Raw genomic sequence first — 23,182 nt, 5'->3', positions numbered from 1 at the left:
CCCTTTATCAACGCCATGTTATTACCTTGATATTAGCTTTGATCTTAAATGGTTGCAATCTCAGAAGAACGGTCTTGTGTTGATTTTCACTAGTATTCAAAATGGCAGAATACTAAGAGGTGAATATGGTGCCAGTGTACGAAAAAGTAACAAAATAAAACAATAGACAGTGTGTTTATTGTAACCAGGACAATGCCTTTACTAGTTTTTATTAAACAACAACAACAAAAATGACTATTCTATTATATAGTACAAAAAAACAACACAATGAAAGTCAGATGCACAAAAAACAGTATTACTTACAATAAAAACAGATACTTAATAAATAAAGAGAAATTGTAACAAGATAACAAAATGGTTTAAGAACCATTGTCTGAAATGTGCAAAAGACTCACAGTTATTGTCATGCACAAACAATAAAGTCAAATAACAAAAAACAAACAAACAAACAAGATAATGAAATGCTCTAGGGGGCCCCCTGGTGGTCAGTGGGGCCATAAACAGGCGCTTATGCCTTGGGTCGGCGCTGTTGTTCCAAGAGAATCTACATGATTTCAGTCAAAAAGCAAAAAGAGGTACAAATTTTCTTTAATTTAATATCCATTATTCAAGCACTGATTTACCAAATTCTACCAGATCTCCTTTCCTGATTCTTGTGCCTCATTGTTTTGGTTTTAGATCAGGATCTCCTGGTTCAGGATCTGAAGCTTACAGCATTTACTGTAAGTTTTAATCCTCACACCACGTCTGCTCAGCTGCACAAATAGATACATTATATTATATTATATTACATTATATAAAATCATCATGTGATAATAAGGAGGCACTTTTACTGATGGAAGTGATTGATGCACTCTCACTTTTTAGGTTTTAGCTTTTATTTATCATCTATTATAGGTATTGTATGTTTATTTCGACTGGACCTGAGTAACAATTTTTCCTCCTCCATGTTTTTCACACGCTGAATGACAATAAAGTGAACCTTGAACATTGATAATTATTCACAAGGGCGGGGAAACATGGTTTGAACTGGAATGTATTGGCTCCTGCGAGAGATTCATCAGCTCTGACCTTTAGAGGGATACAAACAGGGAGAGATTTGTGATGGAAAAAAGGAGAGATAAAAGCTTTTTTTTTTGCTCTAATGCCACAGCTGCCATCACAGAAAATGAAGTCAGTGTTGCCTGGTTGCAGTTTGTAAGGTTGGCTCAGCTGCATCAGCGTCAAACACCACAGTGCCTGTTTGTGCCGATGTGTCTTTTAGCAAGTAAGTTAAAACCCTTCTCTTACTTCATACGAATACATTTATTTATTACACTTAAAATTCTATTTACAAAGCAGTAGAGTATCCGCTCTTTGAAATTGACTTTCACGATAGGTAACAGGTGGACACACCTGTTATCACATGATGGGAGGAGACAATAGTGCAACAATAATGGACTGTAAGAACATTATAGGTGTTAAATATCCCATGACATCCCATGTTAACTTCACATCTGAAATACAGTACATACACTCACTTGTCTAATTTTCTGGTCGAGATGTTTTTGAGAGCAGTCGTGAGGCTTTTTAGTTTTGATTTTAGACTTATGACCCCATACAGCCCAGTACAGCGTACTTACGCTGCCACTTTACAAACTGCCGTAGATCCATCCACTACGTCAGTAAACAGTGGCAGCAACAAAGGCTGAGCTAAATAAATTGGAGAGCAAAAACTAAAAGAAAAGGAGAATTTCTTACCAAACTCCCCCTGTATGTAAGTGAAATGAGGTCAGAAAACATAATATTGGCTTGTATGGGGTAACGGGAAGTGAAGTGTTGGCTCATTTATCAGCAGGCTTGGTGAAGCTATTTAACCCAGCAGCCTAGCAGGGAGAATCTAAATGAGAGATTTATGTTCATATAAGTATTTTATCAGTGGAAAATGAAAGTTTGTGACTCGTCATTACTTTACATGCAATACTTCACAAGCTGCACTATACTTAACACTAGCTTTCTAGTAAGTAAGTACATTTTATTCATATATAAAAGTGCTTCACAATGAAAATTATATAATAAAATAATAAAAACAACCAAAGTACAAAACACAATACAATACATAAAATTATCATTTACAAACCGTGTTCAACTAAAAGCTTTTTTAAAAGGGGTGTTTTTAAATCACTTTCTAAGTGGTCACATGTTACGTAGTGCAATGTGAATGGTAACACATTACAAAGTGTAGGAAATTAAATCAGCCTTCACCACAGTCAACCCAGACACTTCTATGTATTTTTTTTTTTTTACTATTTTAATATTCTATTATGTCACTATTTCACTGTTTTACTTATATTTTTTTATTGATTTTATGTTTTATACCTTTTATGTTGCTGTGCCTTTAACTCTGTAAAGCACTTTGGTCAACCTTGGTTGTTTTTAAATGTGCTCTAGGTATAAAGTTGACTTGACTTGGAAGGAATGGTCTCTGCTAGGACTTGAAGAGGGTTACAGAGCTTTAATACTTTAATTTTCCTCATCCATGAAGTATATTTTCACACTGTGAGAAAACTGGTTTTCACCCGGTCAGTTTGTGGACCTGAACAATCACAGGGGCCACGTGGACTCACAGGGAAAGATACCTGTGCTGGCACTGCTAAAAAGATGGATATTTAGCACTCTCTTGACCAGCAACTTGAAACACAGTGAGCAGCTTCCTGACGCAGAAGGAGCACTCAAACATGAGGCTTAAAGCACAACCAGAACATTGAGCTTTAACATGGTGGCAGTGGAGGTATGAGGGTAAATCTGAGACACATGTCACATGAAGGCATCTACATTTAAGAAGTAGATCCTATGAATTAACTGTAAACCACAGGTCGTTATAAATATAATGTGTGCCTGGATGATCAAGTATATCTGTTCTGCTTTAGAATGGAACCTAATATTCTTCTTTTCTTTTTTTTATTCCTCCTCCTCGTGATCTAGAAATAGCAGAATCTCTCCCGTCAATCTGCTGCAGAGTTAAAGTTAACGTTGCTTCAAACTGCACAGGAGTGCAAAAGTCGTCTCACGAGCACACATTTAATTACTAAACCTACATTTAACAATAAAAAAAAAAAAAAAACACATTTTGTGAGAATAAGCTGTTAGACAATTAGGCGCCTGCTGTGCTGTGAATCTGTAGTGTCAGTGTGTCACACAGTGAGTGTTATAGTAGATTATCTGATATTTGGAAGCCTTTTTCGTCTTATTTCAGCATTTTTGCTTCTTGTCTTTGCACTACATCATCAAAGTCCAAAAGTACCAGAAGTACGATTTGCATCGTAAAGCTTCACAAGCACAACTCTATTTTACATTTGAACTTCTTGATCATCTCATTTTGTGACGTTTAAAAGGTTCGGGGTTGTCATCAGGTGCATGTTATTATGCTGTATCTGTAAAGGGACAAAAGTTTACTCTGTAAAATACGATTTATTCTCAAAGTAGTGCAATCATCCATCTATTTTCCACCGCTTTATCCTCCACGTGAGGGTCGTTTGACCTTAAAACCAGTATGTTAAGGAAATACTGTACAATGAAATTTGAATATCTTGCATATAAACACAGGATGTTTTTTGTTTTTTTCCCTTTGACGTTTTGTCATTTGCTTGTTTGTCTAACAACAGGATTAATTGGGATAAAGGGGCAGAATAAATAAGATTCTTCTTCTTTCTGCTCCTTTTCATTCAAGACCTGGACAATTTTGTGTTTGTATACAATTGTTATTGTTTTTTTTTATTTGAAATAAACTAAACTTTTAAATAAATAGTTTAGAAAATAAAAATAAAAACTAAACTAAAAGATCTCCGCAGGGAAAACAGAGGCAAACAACCATTCACTCACACACTCAGACCTATGGTCAATTCAGAGTGTCCAATTAACCTCTGGGATGTTTGAATGTGTTGATAATCAAAGGAGAAGCTATCAACGGGGCGGGAAAGCACAGAGATAAAGATTTCTGTACAGCCTGTCAACACACGTGAAATTATATTACATAAATGTAATAATTTGTTTCACTATCACCCGGGTTAACTAGTTTGTGAAAACGGGCAACCTATTTCTCATTGGGTAATTTGTCATGCGCTGACGAGGTACAGCCAATCAGTGACCCTGCTGTTGGCGGGATCGCTCTCCCAGAATGCTGTGCAGCGAGTGTGTCGCGGAAAATGTGGGAGCGAGCCAATGTTTACCTCCTATTTATCCCACACAAATAAATGAAATCAGTCAATAAACCATCCAAGGGTGAATATGGCTCTCTCTGTCCCGGATTATGAATGAGAGCTCATTAATTTTCCTGGGCGTGTGTGTGTGTGTGTGTGTGTGAGAGAGAGAGAGAGAGAGTATGTGTGTGTGTGTGTTGTGCATGTATGTGTTTGTGTCCACATGTTTCCAGATGTGTATAAGAGGGGAACATCTGTGAATTTATATGTATGAATATAAATGTAGCTTCTGTATTAGAATGATCACACTCCCTATTTTTGTAATAACCAATACTACTACCACTACTCCTAGTACAACTACTACTACGACTACTACCACCACTACTACTACTACTACTACTACCACTACTGTAACTACTACTATTACTTAGACTACAACTACGACAACTACTACGACTACTACCATCACTACTACTACTACAACTACGACAACTACTACGACTACTACCACCACTACTACTACTACCACCACTACTACTACCACTACTACTACTACTGCACATCAGTCACTTTATCCTTGTGCCTTGTTACACTGCAACAGTGTAAATGATCTGTATTTTTAAAAACAGTGTCTTCATGTTTTTATGGACTGTTGTCATAGCCTCTCATTTGTCTTTGGCTGAACTAAGGACTGTGGACTTTGTTTTGAGGCAGAACAATTCTTTTAACCAATAGTGTAATGGCCTGTGCAGTTGGTAAGTGCAACAAAAACAGTTTAAATGTGCACATGAACACATTAGAATTGTTTCAAGATAGACATAAAAATGTGTCCTTGCCCTTTTACTTCTCAGTTCCCATGAACATGAACATTAAATAACGCTAAGCTAATATTATTGTTAATTTTTATTTTTTTAAATGTGGCTGAAAATGGTTCTTTAAGTTCATGTTTCCATTTATTTTGTTAAAACCACCTCAGGGAAATGAAAGGAAAATTCATGTTTATGTGAATTCGGGTCACATAGGCTTGCATTACTGATAAACCCAAATCTAATGCTTAAGGTAGAGACATGTTGGAGGCTTTGAATCCAAATTCATGAGGGTTTTAATTCCATTTGACAGCCAGAGTCTAGGAGTGTCTCTGTGATTGTTATTCCAGATGGTGGCGAGAAAATCCCATTTGAAGGTTTTATTAATTTTCGTTAAAAAGTGGAAGGGGTTCGCCGAACGCTGTCTTTGCCGTCTCACTGTCGCGAGGCTGACTGACACCTCGCTGCTCCCTCCATTTGTCATTGTTTGAAAAGGTCTTAATTGTATTACATGCAAATGAAGAGATTTGATTTTTGCCCATTATCTATTCATAAGAGAAAATGAACAGGACATTAGCGGGTCAGCAAATGAGGGAGGGAGGAGAGGGAGGGAGGAGAGGGAGGGGAGACAGACAGTGATGATCAGACAGTGAGGATTATTTCTTCATCGCTGCTTGGTGTCTAAATTTTTGGGGCTGCAGGAAAAACACAGTCCTGCAGACATTCGCATGTCTATACTGCGTGAGTGTGTATGTGATAGGTCAAGGTTCATAATCAACCTACGATGACTGAAACACAGCAATTACAGTCATATGCATGTGACAAATCAAAGTGACACAGGCTCCAATCCACTCAGTCATCCTCGCTGGTGGATCATCATCTTCCCCCCATGATCATGTGTTATGTGTACAGTATATACAGTATATGATGTATATACATATTGGTTGTGGGACATTTCTTTTGGAGGTTTTATTTCAGTTTTAAATGCACATGCACAAAATTAAGCTGAGATTCATTTATCCAACATACATTATATCGTGCGTTAGGTCGTAGTTGTGTGTGTTGTCTTTTAAAAAGCAGTGGGTTTCCGCATGTGAAAAGTTTGGGAATCATAGTTGAGTTTTTTTAAAATCTAATTTTCTGTGGACATATTTCTTGAAATAAATTAATGAAGTGGACTTAGTAGAGATCCGAACACTGCTATACTTATAAAGCCAGAGAGTCATGTGGAGCTGATCGGCTTAATTGTGTGAACTCATTAGACAGTGGTTTGAATGTCATGGATATTTCTTTAGATTTCAAAGTTATGGAACGGTGTATGCTTCACAATAACAACATGATTTACAACATGATGCATTTGTGATCTATTAATATCAAAGACAAATAAATAAGTAAATAATAATGTAGACAACCGTAATTAAAACAAGCTTTATGTATATATATATATACATACTGTATATACATATGTGTGTGTGATTTAATGTGGATTGTAATACATTTAATTATGCGATAATTGCACTAAAATGTCTTATTATTACTATGATGAAAATATTTCTGTCTATTCTGTTTATGTTCTATCCCACACGTGCTTAAAGGAAGAGTAGTTTGTGAGCCCTGTTTTCATTTGAACATGATATTATTAAGTGGTTGGCTACCAGTTTGACACCTCTAGTCTAGGGTTAGGGTCATCTTATGTACTTGTTGTTTTTCCGTATATTTTTAATGTATAAATATACCGATAAATGGAAAAAAAACTGTCTTGCATGTGCACTCACACTCACAATGACGTTGATTCTTATTCAGATGGAAATGATGGAGTTAAAAAGGTGCCACCACACGTGTGGTGTTCCAGGTGGAGCATGGTGGAGCAGAACACAGTGAGAGGAGACAAGACCCCTTCAAACAGCTGGAGGAGGGAGAGGGATTGAATATTTGAATTGAATGTTTGTCGGCACCATTGTTAAATTACAGCTTAATTCCTTTTCCACCATCGTAATTTGTTTTCCCTTACCGGCTGCAGACAGGGCTGATTCAGTTCAGGTATCACCACAGTGCAGTCAGACTGTTCTCTGTGCTCTGGTGAGTGCTTTAGTGGCCACCGCATCAGGACTTCACCTCTAAGCTGATTCCTGCCATTGGTCATGTTTGACACGGTGTCTATTTGAGGCTGGGGCCACTGCACTCAGGAACCACTCACCGTTTTATCTCCAATTCCTTCTTGTTACCTTCTGTTTTTCATAATCTTTCTTTGTCTTTTCTTTTATTATGTCCTTATAATGTATGATGTTCATTTTGCCAACTCGTCTCTTGGCACCGTCCTACGAATGTCCCACTAAAAAGAGAAGAGAAGCCACTGTTGTGGAAAAAGTACAAATGCATAAGCAGTCTTTGCTTATGCATGACAAAGATTTAAAGAATAAGCAGCAGGCTGGTCATGGGAGGTCAAACTCGTTGAAGATTGTAGCTGATACGATATAGTTCCTAATTCTCCAAGGTTGGGTAATGTTGATCTGCAGACTTCATGATCTCCAGAGGATGAATCATGATGATTTTCATCACTTCTTGTGCCACCATCAGGTGGACATGTTAGATTGTCACGTACAGTTGCTACTTATTCTGAGTTTTTTTTGTGAAATACTTGGACACATTGATACAATTCATGTTAATCTTAAACCTGGAGACCCAGTTGTGGTTGATGACAATGACAAAACATCACCGGCTTCGATTGAGCTGGATAACTATCAGTGTACAGTGTACAAAAAAAAGCTCCTGTGTGTAAGAATTAATGACGTCTGATGGTGAGACTGCAGATTGTAAATGGAGGACTCTTCCCTTGTGGATGTCATTCTTCTTCATTTGCATATGAGCTTCCTCTTCAAAATGTACGGTGATGTAAGATGGTGGCCCGGAGCTAGGCCCTTGCTTAAAATACAAACAGTATAAAAGGATTCATCTAAGGCTTAAATCAATCTAAATGTTTCCTTTGTTTGTCCATCTTCTTCCTAGTGTATAAAATTACAATGTCCATGTGGTGCCCAGAGGTTAATCCCTGACTTTATGGAACGATTGACATGATATTTCACATTCACCTCTCCCTCAGAAAACACTGTCACTGTCACATGTTAATAAACTTTACTTTGCATGTCACTCCACAAGTCTGTACATTCCTACAAATTCTTTGATTTAATTACTCAGCATAGTGACTCAGAATAAATTCCTCTGCTGCCGTCTACACATTTGACCCATTCGTTCAGATATCTGACAGGCACTTAAACAAACAGAGCATCACCCGTCCTCACATCTTAAACCCATTCCCGCCACCTCAACCAATCCCTCTCCCTAATCCTCCTCCTTTCTCCAGCTGCCCTTGAGCTTTTCTATTACCACATGGAAAGCACCTCGCAGGCCCTGACAAGCGCGGCGGATCGACACTAAATCAGAAATCAGTGCCAGCCGCAGATCTGAGCCACCATGAAGGTCACAGGCCCTACACTGCTTGTCGTCTCAATCGGGGGAGCAGGAGTAGATACAGCTAGGGTGATGTGTGACTGTGTCGGGTGTGTGTGTGTGTGTGTGTGTGTGTGTACAGGAGACACAGAGAGGAGAGTAAAGAAAATTATGTGGAGGGACAGCAGGTCAAAATGTATCCTATAGGAAGAGATGAAACAGGGGACTAAAAACCTGTCAGCAGAAATGGTGGAGATGAAAACACACATTTTATTTTATTGTTTTTATAATTACATTCTTAATTTAGGTTAGTACAACAGGAAACACTGGGCAAAAACATTTGGTTATGACTGGCTAGTACAGAGGTTTGGGCCTTGTGTGATCTCATGGGATTGTTACACACTGCCATCTAGCTGCCAAAAGGAGAATCACACTAGTTTAAACAGGATCCACATCTGACTCAAACCAATGAAGAATGTGAGCCATTATTTCTTCACTTGAGTGTTTGTTTGAGCGTCACTTTTCAGAGTATTCACATTCAATATTTAAAACTGGATAGTTTACATACGTTCACCATAATTCAGTCTAATTTATATGTCACATATTATGTCAGTGTATGACCAGTATTGAAGTATTTTTTTCCACACTTCTGTATTACAGTACTTTGTGTCAGGTTATGAATACTGAACGAACACACTGAAGTATCGAGTCAATTTTAGCTGAGTATATGTATTTGTGTTAAGACGTGCATATGGTGACATTTAAGGGAAACACCACCCATTAAAAACCACAACACGAGGGTAAAAGTCGCCCGTTTTAGCTGTGAATAGTCGACTGAAATTGCGTGAACATTTGTGTCTCTGTCGAAGTATTTCCACTAAATGCGACAAAATAAAGCGTGTCCTGCGGTGGCTTCCGTAGTCAAAGTCACATGAATGGTTTGTTGTGGTTTCTGACTGTTATTAGTTTTTCTTTCTCGAAGCTTAAACGTGACGTTATTCACTTCTTATTCGCCAAATGTGGTGATATGGTTATACAGTTCGTGTCGTGTGGGCGATAGAAGACGGAATTTCATTAAATGACAGCACCATATTTTCGCTAATGACTGGTATGAAATCACACGCCTGTAGCGCTAGCTTGTATGTTGAGCTATTTACAAACATGTTGTGCTAAGCTATGTTTACTGTTTTATTCAGATAACGTTAGCTGCTAACACACGATGCTGCGGTGGATTCTCGGTGGCAGGGAAGCTCAAGGCTCCGTGGAGGTGAGTTGATTTTTATTAATTTACTACACCGAAATGTGGTATCAAATGTTATATTCTCCCTGTGTTGTTCTCCTCCACAACATGTCAGATGCTAATGTTGCTAATGTTGTTTACCCCGTGTTTACATGACAGATATATCTTACTAATCTATAGACATCATATAGACATACAGTACACACAGTGGATTATTGAACCAGTGAGTAGCAGGGCTTTGTTCATGTGGTCTAAGGTCTAAAAAACCCACTGAGATTTTGCATTATCATAAATAATCCAATAAAAACATTTCACAAATGTATGAATGTTGTGGTTTTTTGGCTTACTGTGGACCACAGGTCAAAAAGCCTCATCACTTTGTGTATTTCTTTTGCAAAACGCAAGTGTTGTGGCTTTTGTGATGAGTCTAAGCATTAGGGCTGAAACAATAACTTGATTATTTCTCCATTACCAAGTTAATCATCAACCATTTTGATAATCAGTTCATCGGATTAAGTGTAGTTTTTAAGAATTAAAACATGTTTTCTCATTTTCTAGCTTCTTAGATGTAAATATTTTCTGGTTTCTTTGCTCCATTTAACAAGTAAATTATTAAATCTGAATAATTCTAGTTTGTGGAAAAAACATTTGAGAAAATCGTTATTTTCAGGTTTGAGAAACCAACATTTTCTCACAAATTACTAAGCATGGTGGCTTTTGATCACCTGGTCTGAATTGGTCTAGATACAAATAAGCATTTATAAAGCCTTCTCTTTACTGTCTCTCTATTTTGTATTTTCACAAATAAATATTGATCTCAGACAGTGGTAAATACTTAATATTAAATAACTAACACATTTTCCACCAACAACATATGGAGAATCAGCCATTCAGCAGTGGAAGTCAGTTTCCCCTATTGAACCAAAAGTTAAGTTCCTGTTAAAAAAAGCTTACTATTTATGTCCTTTCATATTATATGGGCATAAAATGGTAAGACTGTGCTGATTTGTAGTGAATGAGGATGTATAAAAATATCTTTGGTAGTTATGCCAGCTGTCAGATGGTTGAAGGCTGAACAATAAATGACCCAAGCAATCATTTCACATCTCCCTCACGGACCACCTTGCTTATTTATCTCAATTACTCATTAATCAGTTACTCAACTAATAATAAAATATTGTTGCCAGTGGTTAAAAAAGCTAAATGTTTTCCTTGCTTTTCACTCAAAGGATTTGCTGCTTTTCTTTGCCATACATCATCATAAACTGAATGCATTTGGGTCATGGACTGTTGGTTCAACAAAACAAGACATTGGAAAATACACCTGAATATTTAAAAACAATTTTATATAATCTTTCAGAGAATAAATCATGATCCACTTTATAGACAAAGTCTATAGATGAACCTGGAACCTTGTATGTTAGGTTACAAGGCCCAAACCTCTTTTAGCCAGACATAACCAATTGCATGTTAGGTTCAGTTCCTTCCCAGCACAGTCTGTCCCTGCTGTACTTTCTCCAGCGTTCATTTGTGCTCCTCTGCACCTCCGCTTTTTGTTTGTCTGACTACTTTCCCTCTTACGTCTGCAGAAAAGCTCAGTGTTGTGCACTGGAGAGGAACAGCCCAAAAACTGGTTCACTGAGCTGCAGGTGCTGAAAGGACATTTTGACATTGTTCGATTTCTGGTGCAGATTGATGACTTCAGGTAAGCCGACCACAACCCTCGCCGCCCCCCTCCCTTTTTTCCTCATACACTCCAACCTCTCTCCTCTCTACCCTTGGCTGGCCTCGATCCCACTGTGATTGACAGGAGATCCTCACCTACAGCAAACTTACAGAGCATGACAAGAGCCCAATCATCACCACAATGCAATAGTGTGTGCACACACAATATACAGTATAACCAAAGCCCTTTAATGCTGCTCATACGCACACACACACATTCATGCACGTGTGTTATCCTAGCTTTGTGGAAGCATGCTGCACTGTGGCATGGTACAGTGGCTCTGTGTAAGTGGTCAGATTGGGATTTATAACAGATCTAAGTGTGTGTGTGTGTGTGCACGCGTGTGTGTGTGTCAGGAGCTGGGGGTCGCTTCACGCCTGACCTCCTCCTGTAATAACCCTCTTCTCTGGGTCGTGTCCCCTCCGCACACACAGGTCCACAGTTGGGGGCAAAGGGCAGAAAATTCTCTCCGGATTGCTTTTGAAATCTGAAAATGTATCCTCGACAGTTCCTTCAATTCTCGTTTCATCTCTGTTTTTTTATACGCTCATCCTGTCTGTTGATTTTGGCAACAGGCAGTGTGGATGGTTGAGGGTCAAAGGGCAAGTGAAGGTGGTAAGCCTCAGGACAGTTGTTTTTTAAGACTGCTCGGGTGGAGATAAAGTTACTGGAAATGATTCCTCTCCAGAAACGGAGATTGTCTTGCAGACAGTGTTTGACTAGTCAACCTGATAAAGATGAGCTCTCCACTGAGGTAGCAGTTACTATGTTTTTATGACATTCGAACAAAATCACACCCAGGTATTGTGAATGTGAGTTGAATTACTGCTGCATGTATATGTTCAAATGGACCCAAACTGGCCTAGGTGCTCTGCACGTGTTCCACAGTTCACACTACTGGGCTTTAAATCGGAAATACGTAATAGAAGAAGCTGGAACACAGAGGTAGAAGAAAAAACAAGAAAAACATGGCAGGATATAGCTTTATCTCCTTTTGTGTAGTGGAGGACAATCTTCATTTCAATACATTGATTCACCAGAAGTGCTTGTATATTGGAACAATTACAATAGTTCAATTAAATGGCATTAAACCTGCTCATGGGAACATACTGTGTGTCAAACAAGTCTGGTTGAATGAAATGACTCTTACCTTCCGTCTTATTGTAAGTCGCTGTGGATAAAAGCGTCTGCTAAATGACATGTAATGTAATGTAATCTTGTTTTTACCCAGATGTGCCTCGGCTGGGGATGATGGCCTTGTTTTGGTGTGGAATGTTGAGGTAAAATGTTACAATTCCATTTTAATCGTAATATTTTTGTACAGAAACACACAAACATGGTGGCATGAACTACATTCATTCTTTTTATCCATCCGGCTTTTAGACTGGTGAGAGGCTGCAGGAGCTGAGGGGCCATTCTCAGCAAATAACAGCCATAACAACGCTCATCTGCAGCGATGGACTCATGTCGCACACGTTGCTCATCACGGCCTCCTCAGACAGAAGTCTCAGTGTATCCTCTGAACAAATGATTTAAAAAAACAAAATAAAAACCCAAACACACTACATTTATCCAAAAGTAGTTGTTGTTGTTGTTGTAATTCAGAGTCACTTTACCTTAATCCTATTTGTCAGCTGTGGGACCCTGATACCGGCAACAGAGTTCAGACTGTGTCTGATCTTCAGTCTTCTGTAAAGGTAACTGACAAACCACATTTATGACATGCACCTTAAAACGTAGTAATAACAATGTGTTTATACTGTTTAAACTGTCGGTCTTATGTCTGAAAAGCACCTTTCTCGCTGCAGTTTTTATAAATTAAGCTCACAAGTAATCAGATTAGAGGCCACTCTCTCTATTGGAGGCGTGCGTCTCAACCGAGAAAGCTACGCTGCTCTTGCTGAGAACAGAGCACTCACCTATTTCTTTCCACAATCTATTTAATTTACCACAGTATATAGGTGGTGAATATAGCACACCCACACAACACTTTCATTAAAAATTAGAATTAATTACACACCAATTAGTGAGAGGGACTTTGACCTCTGCATTTAACCCATCCTTATTACACACAAGCCGGGTGCAGAAGCAGTGGGCAGCACTTATATCCGCTCTTGAACTGTCCTGAGATTTGAACTGGCAACCCTCCTGATACAAGGGGGAGGGGGCGCCACACTTTCCAAACTTTTTAATTTCAGTACAATTTTAATCTGTAGTTGAATATCTTACATATAGCCCCTGGGCATTTAGTACATTTAGTACAGCAATAACGAAAATCCTAGTTTGTTGACCTTGGTAAGAAGCATGGGATAATGGGAATTGATGTCTTGTCTCGTCTGGGTTCTCTTTGCACAACAAAATGAAAAAAAAGAAGACATCCCACTGGCTAAACATTTCCTTCCTCACTCTGATATTTCATAGGTTGCCCCAGAAGTAAAGTGGAAGATGTCATTAAAAGGCCACCAAAATGAAACTGTCCATTAACATGATTAAAAATACAGATATCTATGAATTTAAAAAGTATAAGAAACATTTTGGCTAATGTAAGTACTCTACTCCAAAAGCATATCACATTAATTTAGCTGTTTTTAGATATTTTAATGCAGAAATGTTACATATTATGTCTTTAACTGTAGCCCCAGCTGGAGTAATGTTAAACACACGTTGATCAGTTAAATTTTCTTCTTTAATGCTGTGATGGTAATTGCTATTTCCACTTTACAGAGTGAGGTTAATTACATCATTTGGAGGTTAATTACACTTTTCTTCACTGATTTATATGCGTGTCTGTGTGTGTGCGAATGTCCAAATTAAAAATAGCATGTCTTCATACGCATCTGTCTTTCTCTCTCAGTGCTTGCTGGTGCTGGAGCGGCTGTGTGTGTGGCTCTCTGGTGGGGAGGAGCTGTGTGTGTGGAACAAAGACTTTCAGCTGCAGTGTCACAGACAGAACCACAGTGACACTGGTGAGGAGAAACAAACGGGAAAAATCATCCGTCAATAACTGTCACACAAAAAAAACATCCCTCAGTTGTTGCGCCAACTGTGTTCACCCACTGACCCTGCTGTTTGCACACAGAGCGTTTATTGTGGCATAATCATCGTATTTTTGGCATTTTGCAGGAATAACCGCTTTGATAGAGCTGCCCAAGAACTGCATAGCTGCTGCGATGGATAAGGAAATAAGTAAGAGAACGATTTTGAGGATCTCCCTCAACAGAGATGATGATTTCATTAACACTAGAGTATTTTAATATGAATAAAGGAAAACTACATGACTTTTTTTTCTTTGCAGTCATCTACAGACTGACATATTCCACCGATTCCTCCATATCTTTGGCCGAAATCCGCTGTCTGTCCGACCACCAGGACCAGATTCGAGCTCTCATCAACGTCAATGGTCGGTATCTCTGAGAAAACAAAAGCGACACCAAAGTAACCTGTCACATAGAAGTGAACTGATGTTTCTTTTGAACAAACCGAGCTCTGGTTGTTTTCCTCAGATGGGCTGTTTGCCAGTGGTTCCCATGCGGGCGAGTTGATCTTATGGGACGCGATTGATTGGAACATTCTTGCCTATGAGCACATCCTGTGGGAAGAGTCACCACCCTCTGCTCTGGCCGAGATACGTCTAGGGGCTCCCAAACCCAGCGAGATGTCCATTCAGCATCTGACCACCAATGGAAAGGTGTGAAGGGGACCTGACCGGTGGATCAGGAGGAAATTAAGATGTTATTTTGTTATTGTGAGCCCCTAAAGCAACACAATGTTTGTTTGTGGTTGTTCCAGCTCATCCTTGCAGCTGTGGGTAGTGGCCTGTACGTGTACAGCATTCTGACCAAAACAGTGGTGGCCTACAGGAAGGTGGCCCATGACTCCAACGTCTTACACACCATGCTGGTATCTGATAGGTAATGCAGTTTATTTGTTACTATTGTTTTTCATACTTGGATAAATAAATAATTTCTCATATACTTAAAACCCCTACCTTTCATGGCCCGAGCGAGAAACACATTTTGTTTTTCTATTTGTCGGTCTATATTTAGTCAGTATCAGTAGATGTATTAAGATGAAACATCATTGAGTAATTTACAAGCATAATATGCAAAGATCGAAAGAGGAATGTAAAATGCTACAAATACTGTGAATTGTTTAGTTTTTAATGTAGCTCAGTTATCCCTTTATTAATCAGGGAAGGGCCCCAAGTTCTTTAAATTTGTTAACTTAGTTTAGAATATTTTATTATTAAGTGTCTCTTACCAAATACACTTAAGTGTCCCTTTAATTATTTCTTATGTCCCGTATTCTCACTGATATTAGGCTAAACTTACTTAACAGAGTTAAATTCAAATTCTAGTTATTTACTTGCATTCTTGAACAGAAAAAAATGATTTAGTGCTTTAATGTTATGCTTGATTTATTGCTGACTTCTCAGAGAAGCCCAGTGAGCCGACTGAATTCAAGCTGAATTCACCTGAGGTGTAATAAATTTGTTAAGCACTGTACATACCACACAACCTTGTATTTTGATTCATAATACAAACCTCATAATATACTATTAATCAAGACTCTCCTCAGGTATTGTATAATATATTAAGGCTACCAGACTTACGAGTTAGTCCACTAGTATAGATATCGGTACTGATTGTTCCAGAGCAGGTACTAATGAGAAAATTGGGGAAAAAAACAACGTCAATAAAATTAACAAAACAAAGAAATGAGGCATTTAGATCTCTGGCATCACTTTTCCAGCTGTCTCCATACTTCAGACCTTTTTTACGCAGTCTCACCAGGGCATTATGTTGAGGGATAAAACAGGTTTTATAAATAAAAAAACCACTACATTTCTTAACAATAATAGCAAATTTGGAAGAATGTCAAGATCACAGTAAACACTCTTCTTTACAATTGTCTTTATTTATATCTCCTTGTCTCTCAAATACCAGTGGTAATGTACCAATTTCCCAGCATGCAGGAATGTTTAGTTTATTGTCCCAATCGTTGATTTGAATATTATTTTTAAGCTTTTTGCTTATTTCAAACGTCCTGGAGCTCAACGGAGAACACAAACAAACATAAGGACGCATGCAAAAGTGGGAGCCAGGGCACAAGTCGGTGCATGTCTGCGTGCAAACAGGAATTAGAACAGCCTGTGATGTCATCAGCTGACAGACACCGACACTGTCTCTGACTGTTGCAGCGAGCTGATGTCCTGCTCTGAGGACGGCAGCGTGAGGATGTGGGAGATCCAGGATCTGCCTCTGCCTGCTGAACCTGCCTCTGCAGGTGACATCGACACACACACACACACACACTCACACATGCACACATTCACACATGCAGGGCCATCTTCCCATTTCCATCTGTGAAGAAACCTGGACTACATTCCCACTCCAGAATGTTCAAAGGCTGAGGGGAAAATTGCCTGCACTCGGCCTGTATGTGTTTACAGTTGTGGGCAGTGTGGAAGTACACTAATGCAGTCCACATGTGGTATTGTGTTTATCAAAGCAGAGTGTAGTCTCCTGGCACTCGGAGATTCTGTGTGGTTGATTGAGTGGGGTGGTCTCAAGACGAGTGTTTGTTTGTGCGGTCGTGTCCGTCTTTGCCTGCCTGCAGTCAGTGCAGAGTTGTGCTCATTCTGGATACATCGTTGGCTGCAGAGCAAAGAAGGGGCTGCATCATCTGCTTCTCATCACCAGAGACCAGTTCTGGGTCTGGTGTTGGCTTTTTTTTGTCTCTCTGGTCAACCAAATACCAGTCACTTGCATCTCCTGCAGTCTTTAAAGGAAACATTTGGCGTATTTCAAACTGGAAGCTTTCCCCCAAATTGCAATATTGATGATTTTCACACAACAAAGTAATGTGAAAGGCGCTGCAAACTGAAAAACACAGTGTTTTTTTGGATAAACTTGCAACTATTCAGTTTTTCTAAGCTCTGTGGAACAGTTTAGCATCTTTTAGCATGTTGTTTTGGTTTTAGAAGCCACAACTACTGCTGTTTTTGTTGACTGTCATTGCTGTCAGTGATATTTTCAGCTGGTGTTTTCAATTAAAAACAGCAGTACTGCATTTTGTTGCCTCTAGTTAGAAAGCAGCAGTGAACATAGTACGTAACATTTAAGCCTAGTTCACAGCATGCAATATTTTCACTTATTTTAGTTGCTGACTGCAACTCTTTGATGATGAGTGATCAGCAGTCATCAGTCATTACATTTAAACTCTTCACATAGACAATCCGACTATTAGTTCTTTAGTTCTTTCAAATAAAATGAATGCTAATCTTTCTTCCTACAGCTTTTGCAATATCGATATGAAGGTTGATAAAAATTTCATAAAAATTGACATTTTAGGTTCAAAGGAAGAACTTTTTCATGTGTTTTATCAGCCTTATTACCTCCTAATGTGGTCATTGTGATGATGGGTCTTGCCAATTTTGTTACGTTATTTCTGCGGAAATAAGGACAGAGAAATGCAGTATTACACCATCTGCACAAGCCTAAAGTAATAATTGGATCTCTTGTTTCAATAAAACGTTGATTGGAGCAGCTTTAAATTCTGAGCTTAGTCAGTCAGCTATAAAAATCAGTTTCCCCTCAGCCGTCGTAGTCGATGTCCAGCTTTAAATTGATTGTTCTCAACTCAGGATTCTTTGGGATGTGGACTTTTGGTCGGTCCAACAAACAGACCGGCCCCCCGTCTAAGAAGGTCATAGAAGTCCCCAACATCAGGATTCTGGAGCTGACAGGTGACCTGATCGGTCACTCGGGGGCAGTCCAGGTACGATCACGTGCAGACATACAGTATAATTGATGTGATGTGACGGTAAAGTAGCCAAAAAAAAAAAAGAATCCCTTTTTCATCTTCTGGCAGATGTTTGTGAGCTTCAAGGAGAACGGTCTGGTCACCTGCTCCACTGACCACCTGCTGATTCTGTGGAAGAACGGAGAGAGACAGTCTCACCTCCGCAGCCTGGCACTGTTCCAGAAACTGGAGGAGAATGGAGGACTCTGAACTTTAAACTTTGACTCGCTGCCTTTTTAAAAAAAGAAGAAGAAGTGGTAGGTTAGTGGTGGATGTTGATCATGGATAATTTATATGTATAAATGTAATGATTGTTGTTTGTGTTTACTTATTATTTAACAGCTTGCCTTTTGCACGAAAATCAGTGCTTAACATAAATTTGTATCAGTAAATACCTCATCTGGAAAACAGACACGTTGTGATGTTTTTTTTATTTCCAGCCTAGTTTGTTAAAGCGCTGTGTTGTCTTTGTCTGTAAGGGTCTGTCATGGCTTGGCTGGTACATGTGTGTGCCACTTTGTTAGGTACAGCTTTTCTCTTGATTGCGGTTCAATATGAACGGCTCCGACATGAGTTCTTCCTTTTTCTTGATAGGAATCTTGTCAGTTAAAGCTGCAGTCTGTAACTTTTGGTGATTTTTATGTTATCTTTCTACTTCTGTGGTCTTGATGAGCAGTTGTAGAGTACATGTCATCATTGTGTGAACCAGAAATGGTGCAGTAGTGATGTAGCGTAGTGAGCGTTTGTGTGTACACAGCAGCAGCGCAGGGGCGGGCGGGTACAAGAAGCATTTATATGATCAGACTAGGGCTGCAACTAACAAATATTTTCAAAATTCGATTAATCTATATCAGAAAGCGTTAAAAAATGTTCATCAGTGTTTGTCAAACCTGGAAATGATGATGTTCTCAAATGTTTTGTTTTGTCCACAAACCAAAATGATTGAGTTTTAATGATTTCTTTGTTATATGGAGCAAAGAAACGACGAAAATATTCATATTTACAAAGCTAAAATAATTAGAAATTTTGTTTTATTCAAGACAAAAAGCTTTATATCAATTGTCAAAATAGTTGACGATTCATTTAGTAATCAATTAATCGAGTAATTGTTTCAGCTCTAGATCAAACCGTCTGATGTTGTGGGGTGACAAGAGATCTGGAGCTTTAGGAGTTAATCATTTGACAATGGTTTGAAATATAACAGTTGGCACTATCAGTTTTAACAGATATGAAGGTGATATCAGTGTCATCACAAGAGCAAATAATCATGTTTTTTGACCAGTGTCCAAAAATTCCTCCAAACGTTCATGTAACATGGTCATATTTAAAGAATGCTTTAATCGTCTCTCACAATACATGTGTGTTTGACAGGAAACATCAAAATAAGACATCATAAACCAGAGCAAAATACATTAAATCTTGACATGGTAGGTTTTTTAAGTGACCGACGGAAAGCTTTTGTCACTACTTACATATGCATGAGGCAGTAAAACACACATTTAAGTTCTCATGGCCCGACGATGACAATGAATTGTCCTCTTTGAAAAATAACTTGTATATTACTTCACTTTCTAGTTATTGTCCCGTATCGATGAAGCACACGAAACACAGAGTTGGCACGTCGTCGACGTCGCAGCCACGGCCATCGTCGGTGTCGAGGATGAGAGGGAGTGGAGAAAGTGATGAAGGCTTGTGATTACGTAACAAGCAGTTGTACAGTCTAATTCTGCCTCCAAGTGAGTCTAACCTAATTTATAACATTACATACCAGTCGCTGCCCTACACAGGAAAAGGCAATGTAAATCTTTGTGAATAGAAATCTAGCAAAAATATCTTCATGAGATCTGGTGATAGCAGTGAAACATTCAAATCTGGAGCCACATTTCCAGTCACTGTAAAAAAAACAAAACAAAAACCCAACAACCTTATTTTTGAGAGGTTGGAAATCACCCCTGCAACATTCAACAGCCAAAACAAAAGCGAACACACAGATTTCTGTAGAATGCAAAGCAAACGTGATAAATTGGCTGAGTATTTACACACAAAAAACAGCAGTTTTACGTCAGGTAGTTTTACAGTGTATTGCAACATGAGCAGAATGGAAACAGAGACGAGATTAAGGCGTCGATTAAGACCTTGATCGTCATAACAACACTGATGAAGAAACTGAACGTGGACGTGACCAGTTTTGTCTCTTTAAAAAAAAAACCAAAAAAAAAAACCGTGAAAATCAAAGCAGACAAATCAAGTAGATGGGATTCACATTTGAGCCGACTGCACCCGATTCTCTCTCCACGTCTTCAAGGGAAATGAAGGAACATCAGGGCAGTGGTGACAGGACTATTAACACTGACATGCCAAGTCAACTCAAAGCTGTAGCACAGACCATAATGCAATGTACCCGAGGTCTTTGTCTTTTAAATATCTAAAATACTGTATTTATGGCTTTCTCTTGTGTTCTCTATATCAGAGGAGGAACTATTTCAACCAAAAAAAAAACAAACAAACAACAAAACTTGTTTCTGGAAGTTTGACCTAAGAATAAGGCACCTGTTGCAAGCTTTCTGTGCCTTTGGTTAAATCTCTCATGTGCATTTCCTTCACAAACACACACATAATATACGTCATCGAAATCCATGGTTACAACAACTGGTAATGGACAGAAATGAAATTATGCCGTTTTCCCCAAAGGATCATTGGATCATTTTTGCACGTCTACAAATCTCATTTTCATTTGGTGGTAGTGCTTTTCATGTGGTCAACGTTCAAAACAAAAAGTGCTCTGAAAAATACGTAAATGAATGAGTCAACACATTATAATACTGTTAACGAGTACAGCTCTCATATATTAAATCTGAGAGGTTGTATATTTGTTCAGAATTATAATAAATTATTGTCGTTTCCTCTGCTGTTCCCTGTGGAGCATTAACCAATTTCCTGTGGATCTGATCCCAATTATCACTCTCCCTTCATACCATTATTTATTTTATTTTTTTTGGTTGGCGCTCAACTGCAAAACCCTAGTTTGACCACTGGGGGGCAGCCACAGAACATAGATCCTGTGATCTGACGGCCTCTTGTTTGACACTTAAAATCCAGATAATTTGAAAATCATGTGCAACAACATTTTTCCCCCCCCCTCAAAAGAAAAAGAGCCAATTGCTGCAAGGTGAAAAAAAAACGAGAACAAAAAAATCAGTTTAAAAGAAACCATGTGAGAGACAGAGCTGGTTAGAGAGTTTCGAGCTGGTCCGAACATGGATCTGCTGCTCCTGCGAGGTCCATTTCCAAGGATGAAAGATTTGTACACTGTACTAACAGTTAGTATAGCATCAGTGGAAGGCTTATTGTTCAGATACTCACAAGTCAGATTTGTTTTGACTCGTTTGCGTCTACAGTTATTGACACAGAGCTATGCTTGTAACCGATACCTCCAACTCAAACAAGCTCAGATACAGTGCAATTCTGTTCCTCCGTTTGTTCTGATATACAAACATCTCAACTGGCTTATTTCACTAGTGCACAAGAAGACCACGATGCAGAAGAAACGGAAGATTTCTTAGTGTGAGATACTTCACTGCCTGTTTCCTCCTAAACATCCTCCTCTGTGTATGAAGTTCACGTCTTCTCCCTAGTACCTGGACTAACTTTAGGCTGGAGGATTGGAGGTTAAACACAGCAGGGACTTCTGATTGGTAAGAATTTGGTCCTAGACAAGTGTCAGAGTTTGTTTTGTGCTGCTGGTCGCACCTCATACATCATTCAAGCTAAGCACCTTCACAAGTTGGCACTTTGAAAATGAACTTCTGAGTTAACACATTCACTGGCAGGTATGAGGAGAGGTCTTTCATCAGTATCTTTTTAGCTTTGGTCACCATTGTATTCACCATGTTTCATTTACAGCAACAGACGGATGAAGAACTAAAGGGTTTTGTTCAAAGGAAAAGTTTGGGGTGGGGTTAATCTATGATGAAGCAAGAGGAAGATTAAAATGAAACTGTCAGGATCAGCTAAAGTGCAGGTTTGTGGTTTGTTACGCTGTGTGGTACGGATTGTCAGGTGAGCCGCGAGGCCCGCACAGTCTCATCGAGGTGCTGTTAGGAGAAATGAACAGGGTGGCAAAGTGGCAACGCACCGTCGTCCGGGGGCCTCGAATGACAAGCTATTCTCTACTGGCAGAACAGCACGTCCAACTGGAACCACGCAAGAACAGAGGCTGTGATTTGAGAGGGAAAAGGGAGTCCCAGTGTTCATCGTGGCCCAGTTGAGACAAACCGTTCCAAATGCAGGGCTGCACTCACTGTCCTGCCCTGTTCTGAGTGATGGGTGAGAGGAGGCAAACCAGGAACGGGTCAAGAAGGGGAAGGAGGGCGCAGACTCTTGCACTTCATCTCGTCCAAGTTCTTCCAGTACTTGTAGTTGTCCGACAGGTGCTCCATGAGACCGGGCAGGCTGGCAAAGGCTGTGGGGAAACGGACAGGAGAAGTGAGTTAAAATGGACACAAATTAAGTATAATGCTGTGGTTGGTTGAAATTATAGCTTTGTAGCTTTTGAAACAGTCTTTACTGTTACTCTATTTTGGCTGTGAAATGCAAAAATATGCATTATTTATTTCAGTTCAGATTAAAGGAAACGTCCACTGTTTTTTTTTACATCAAAATCTGCTTAAAGGCTTTAAATAATAATCTCTAAATAATTACAAAACGTTAATGTCTTAATGTCTGTGTTGTAAAGATTGACTCAAATAATGTCATTTGAACAAACACTTGTAGGCTAAAAGTTTGAAAAGTATAGCACTGGCAGGAACTGGAGCTGAAAGCAGACGATGGAGTCTAATTCTGGGAGACTATCATTTGAAGGCTACATTGGCTTCTACAGGCATAGAATCACCAAAAACTCCAGTAGAACTAACAGTGATCAACCTTCCCTGTGGGAAATGAATGTGTTAAAACATCTCCTTTAATTCTTGAGTGTAAACTG

At 39.1% G+C, this 23,182-nt stretch overlaps 2 protein-coding genes across 4 annotated transcripts in view; one reads left to right on the top strand and one right to left on the bottom strand.

Annotated features, from left to right (window-relative positions):
* Positions 1-9,330: 9,330 nt before the first annotated feature.
* wdr41 (WD repeat domain 41) lies at positions 9,331-18,613 on the top strand. Of its 2 annotated transcripts, none has more exons than XM_044012996.1 (14): positions 9,331-9,539; positions 9,628-9,698; positions 11,261-11,376; positions 12,629-12,677; positions 12,781-12,909; positions 13,032-13,094; positions 14,252-14,363; positions 14,521-14,583; positions 14,693-14,797; positions 14,901-15,085; positions 15,187-15,308; positions 16,598-16,683; positions 18,044-18,177; positions 18,271-18,613. In XM_044012996.1, exons 2-14 carry the CDS (start codon positions 9,651-9,653, stop codon positions 18,409-18,411), a joined length of 1,353 nt encoding a protein of 450 aa, XP_043868931.1. In that variant the 5' UTR covers positions 9,331-9,539; positions 9,628-9,650; the 3' UTR covers positions 18,412-18,613. The 2 variants fall into 2 exon arrangements, with proteins under 2 accessions (XP_043868931.1, XP_043868932.1); XM_044012997.1 differs by having other exon boundaries at positions 9,624-9,698.
* A 906-nt stretch (positions 18,614-19,519) lies between these two features.
* Positions 19,520-23,182, bottom strand: part of pde8b (phosphodiesterase 8B) — a 49,427-nt gene continuing 45,764 nt past the window's right edge. For both annotated transcript variants that reach the window (XM_044012216.1, XM_044012217.1), the window contains exon 22: positions 19,520-22,663. In XM_044012216.1, the coding sequence (XP_043868151.1) occupies positions 22,554-22,663 (110 nt within the window). In that variant the 3' untranslated portion in view covers positions 19,520-22,553. The remainder of the gene's footprint in view (positions 22,664-23,182) is intronic.

This window comes from Solea senegalensis, linkage group LG21, assembly GCF_019176455.1.
Source record: "Solea senegalensis isolate Sse05_10M linkage group LG21, IFAPA_SoseM_1, whole genome shotgun sequence".
In the NCBI taxonomy this organism is placed as follows: domain Eukaryota; kingdom Metazoa; phylum Chordata; class Actinopteri; order Pleuronectiformes; family Soleidae; genus Solea; species Solea senegalensis.
Note: the sequence above shows the minus strand (reverse complement) of the source record. Positions and strands in the feature narration are given on the sequence as shown.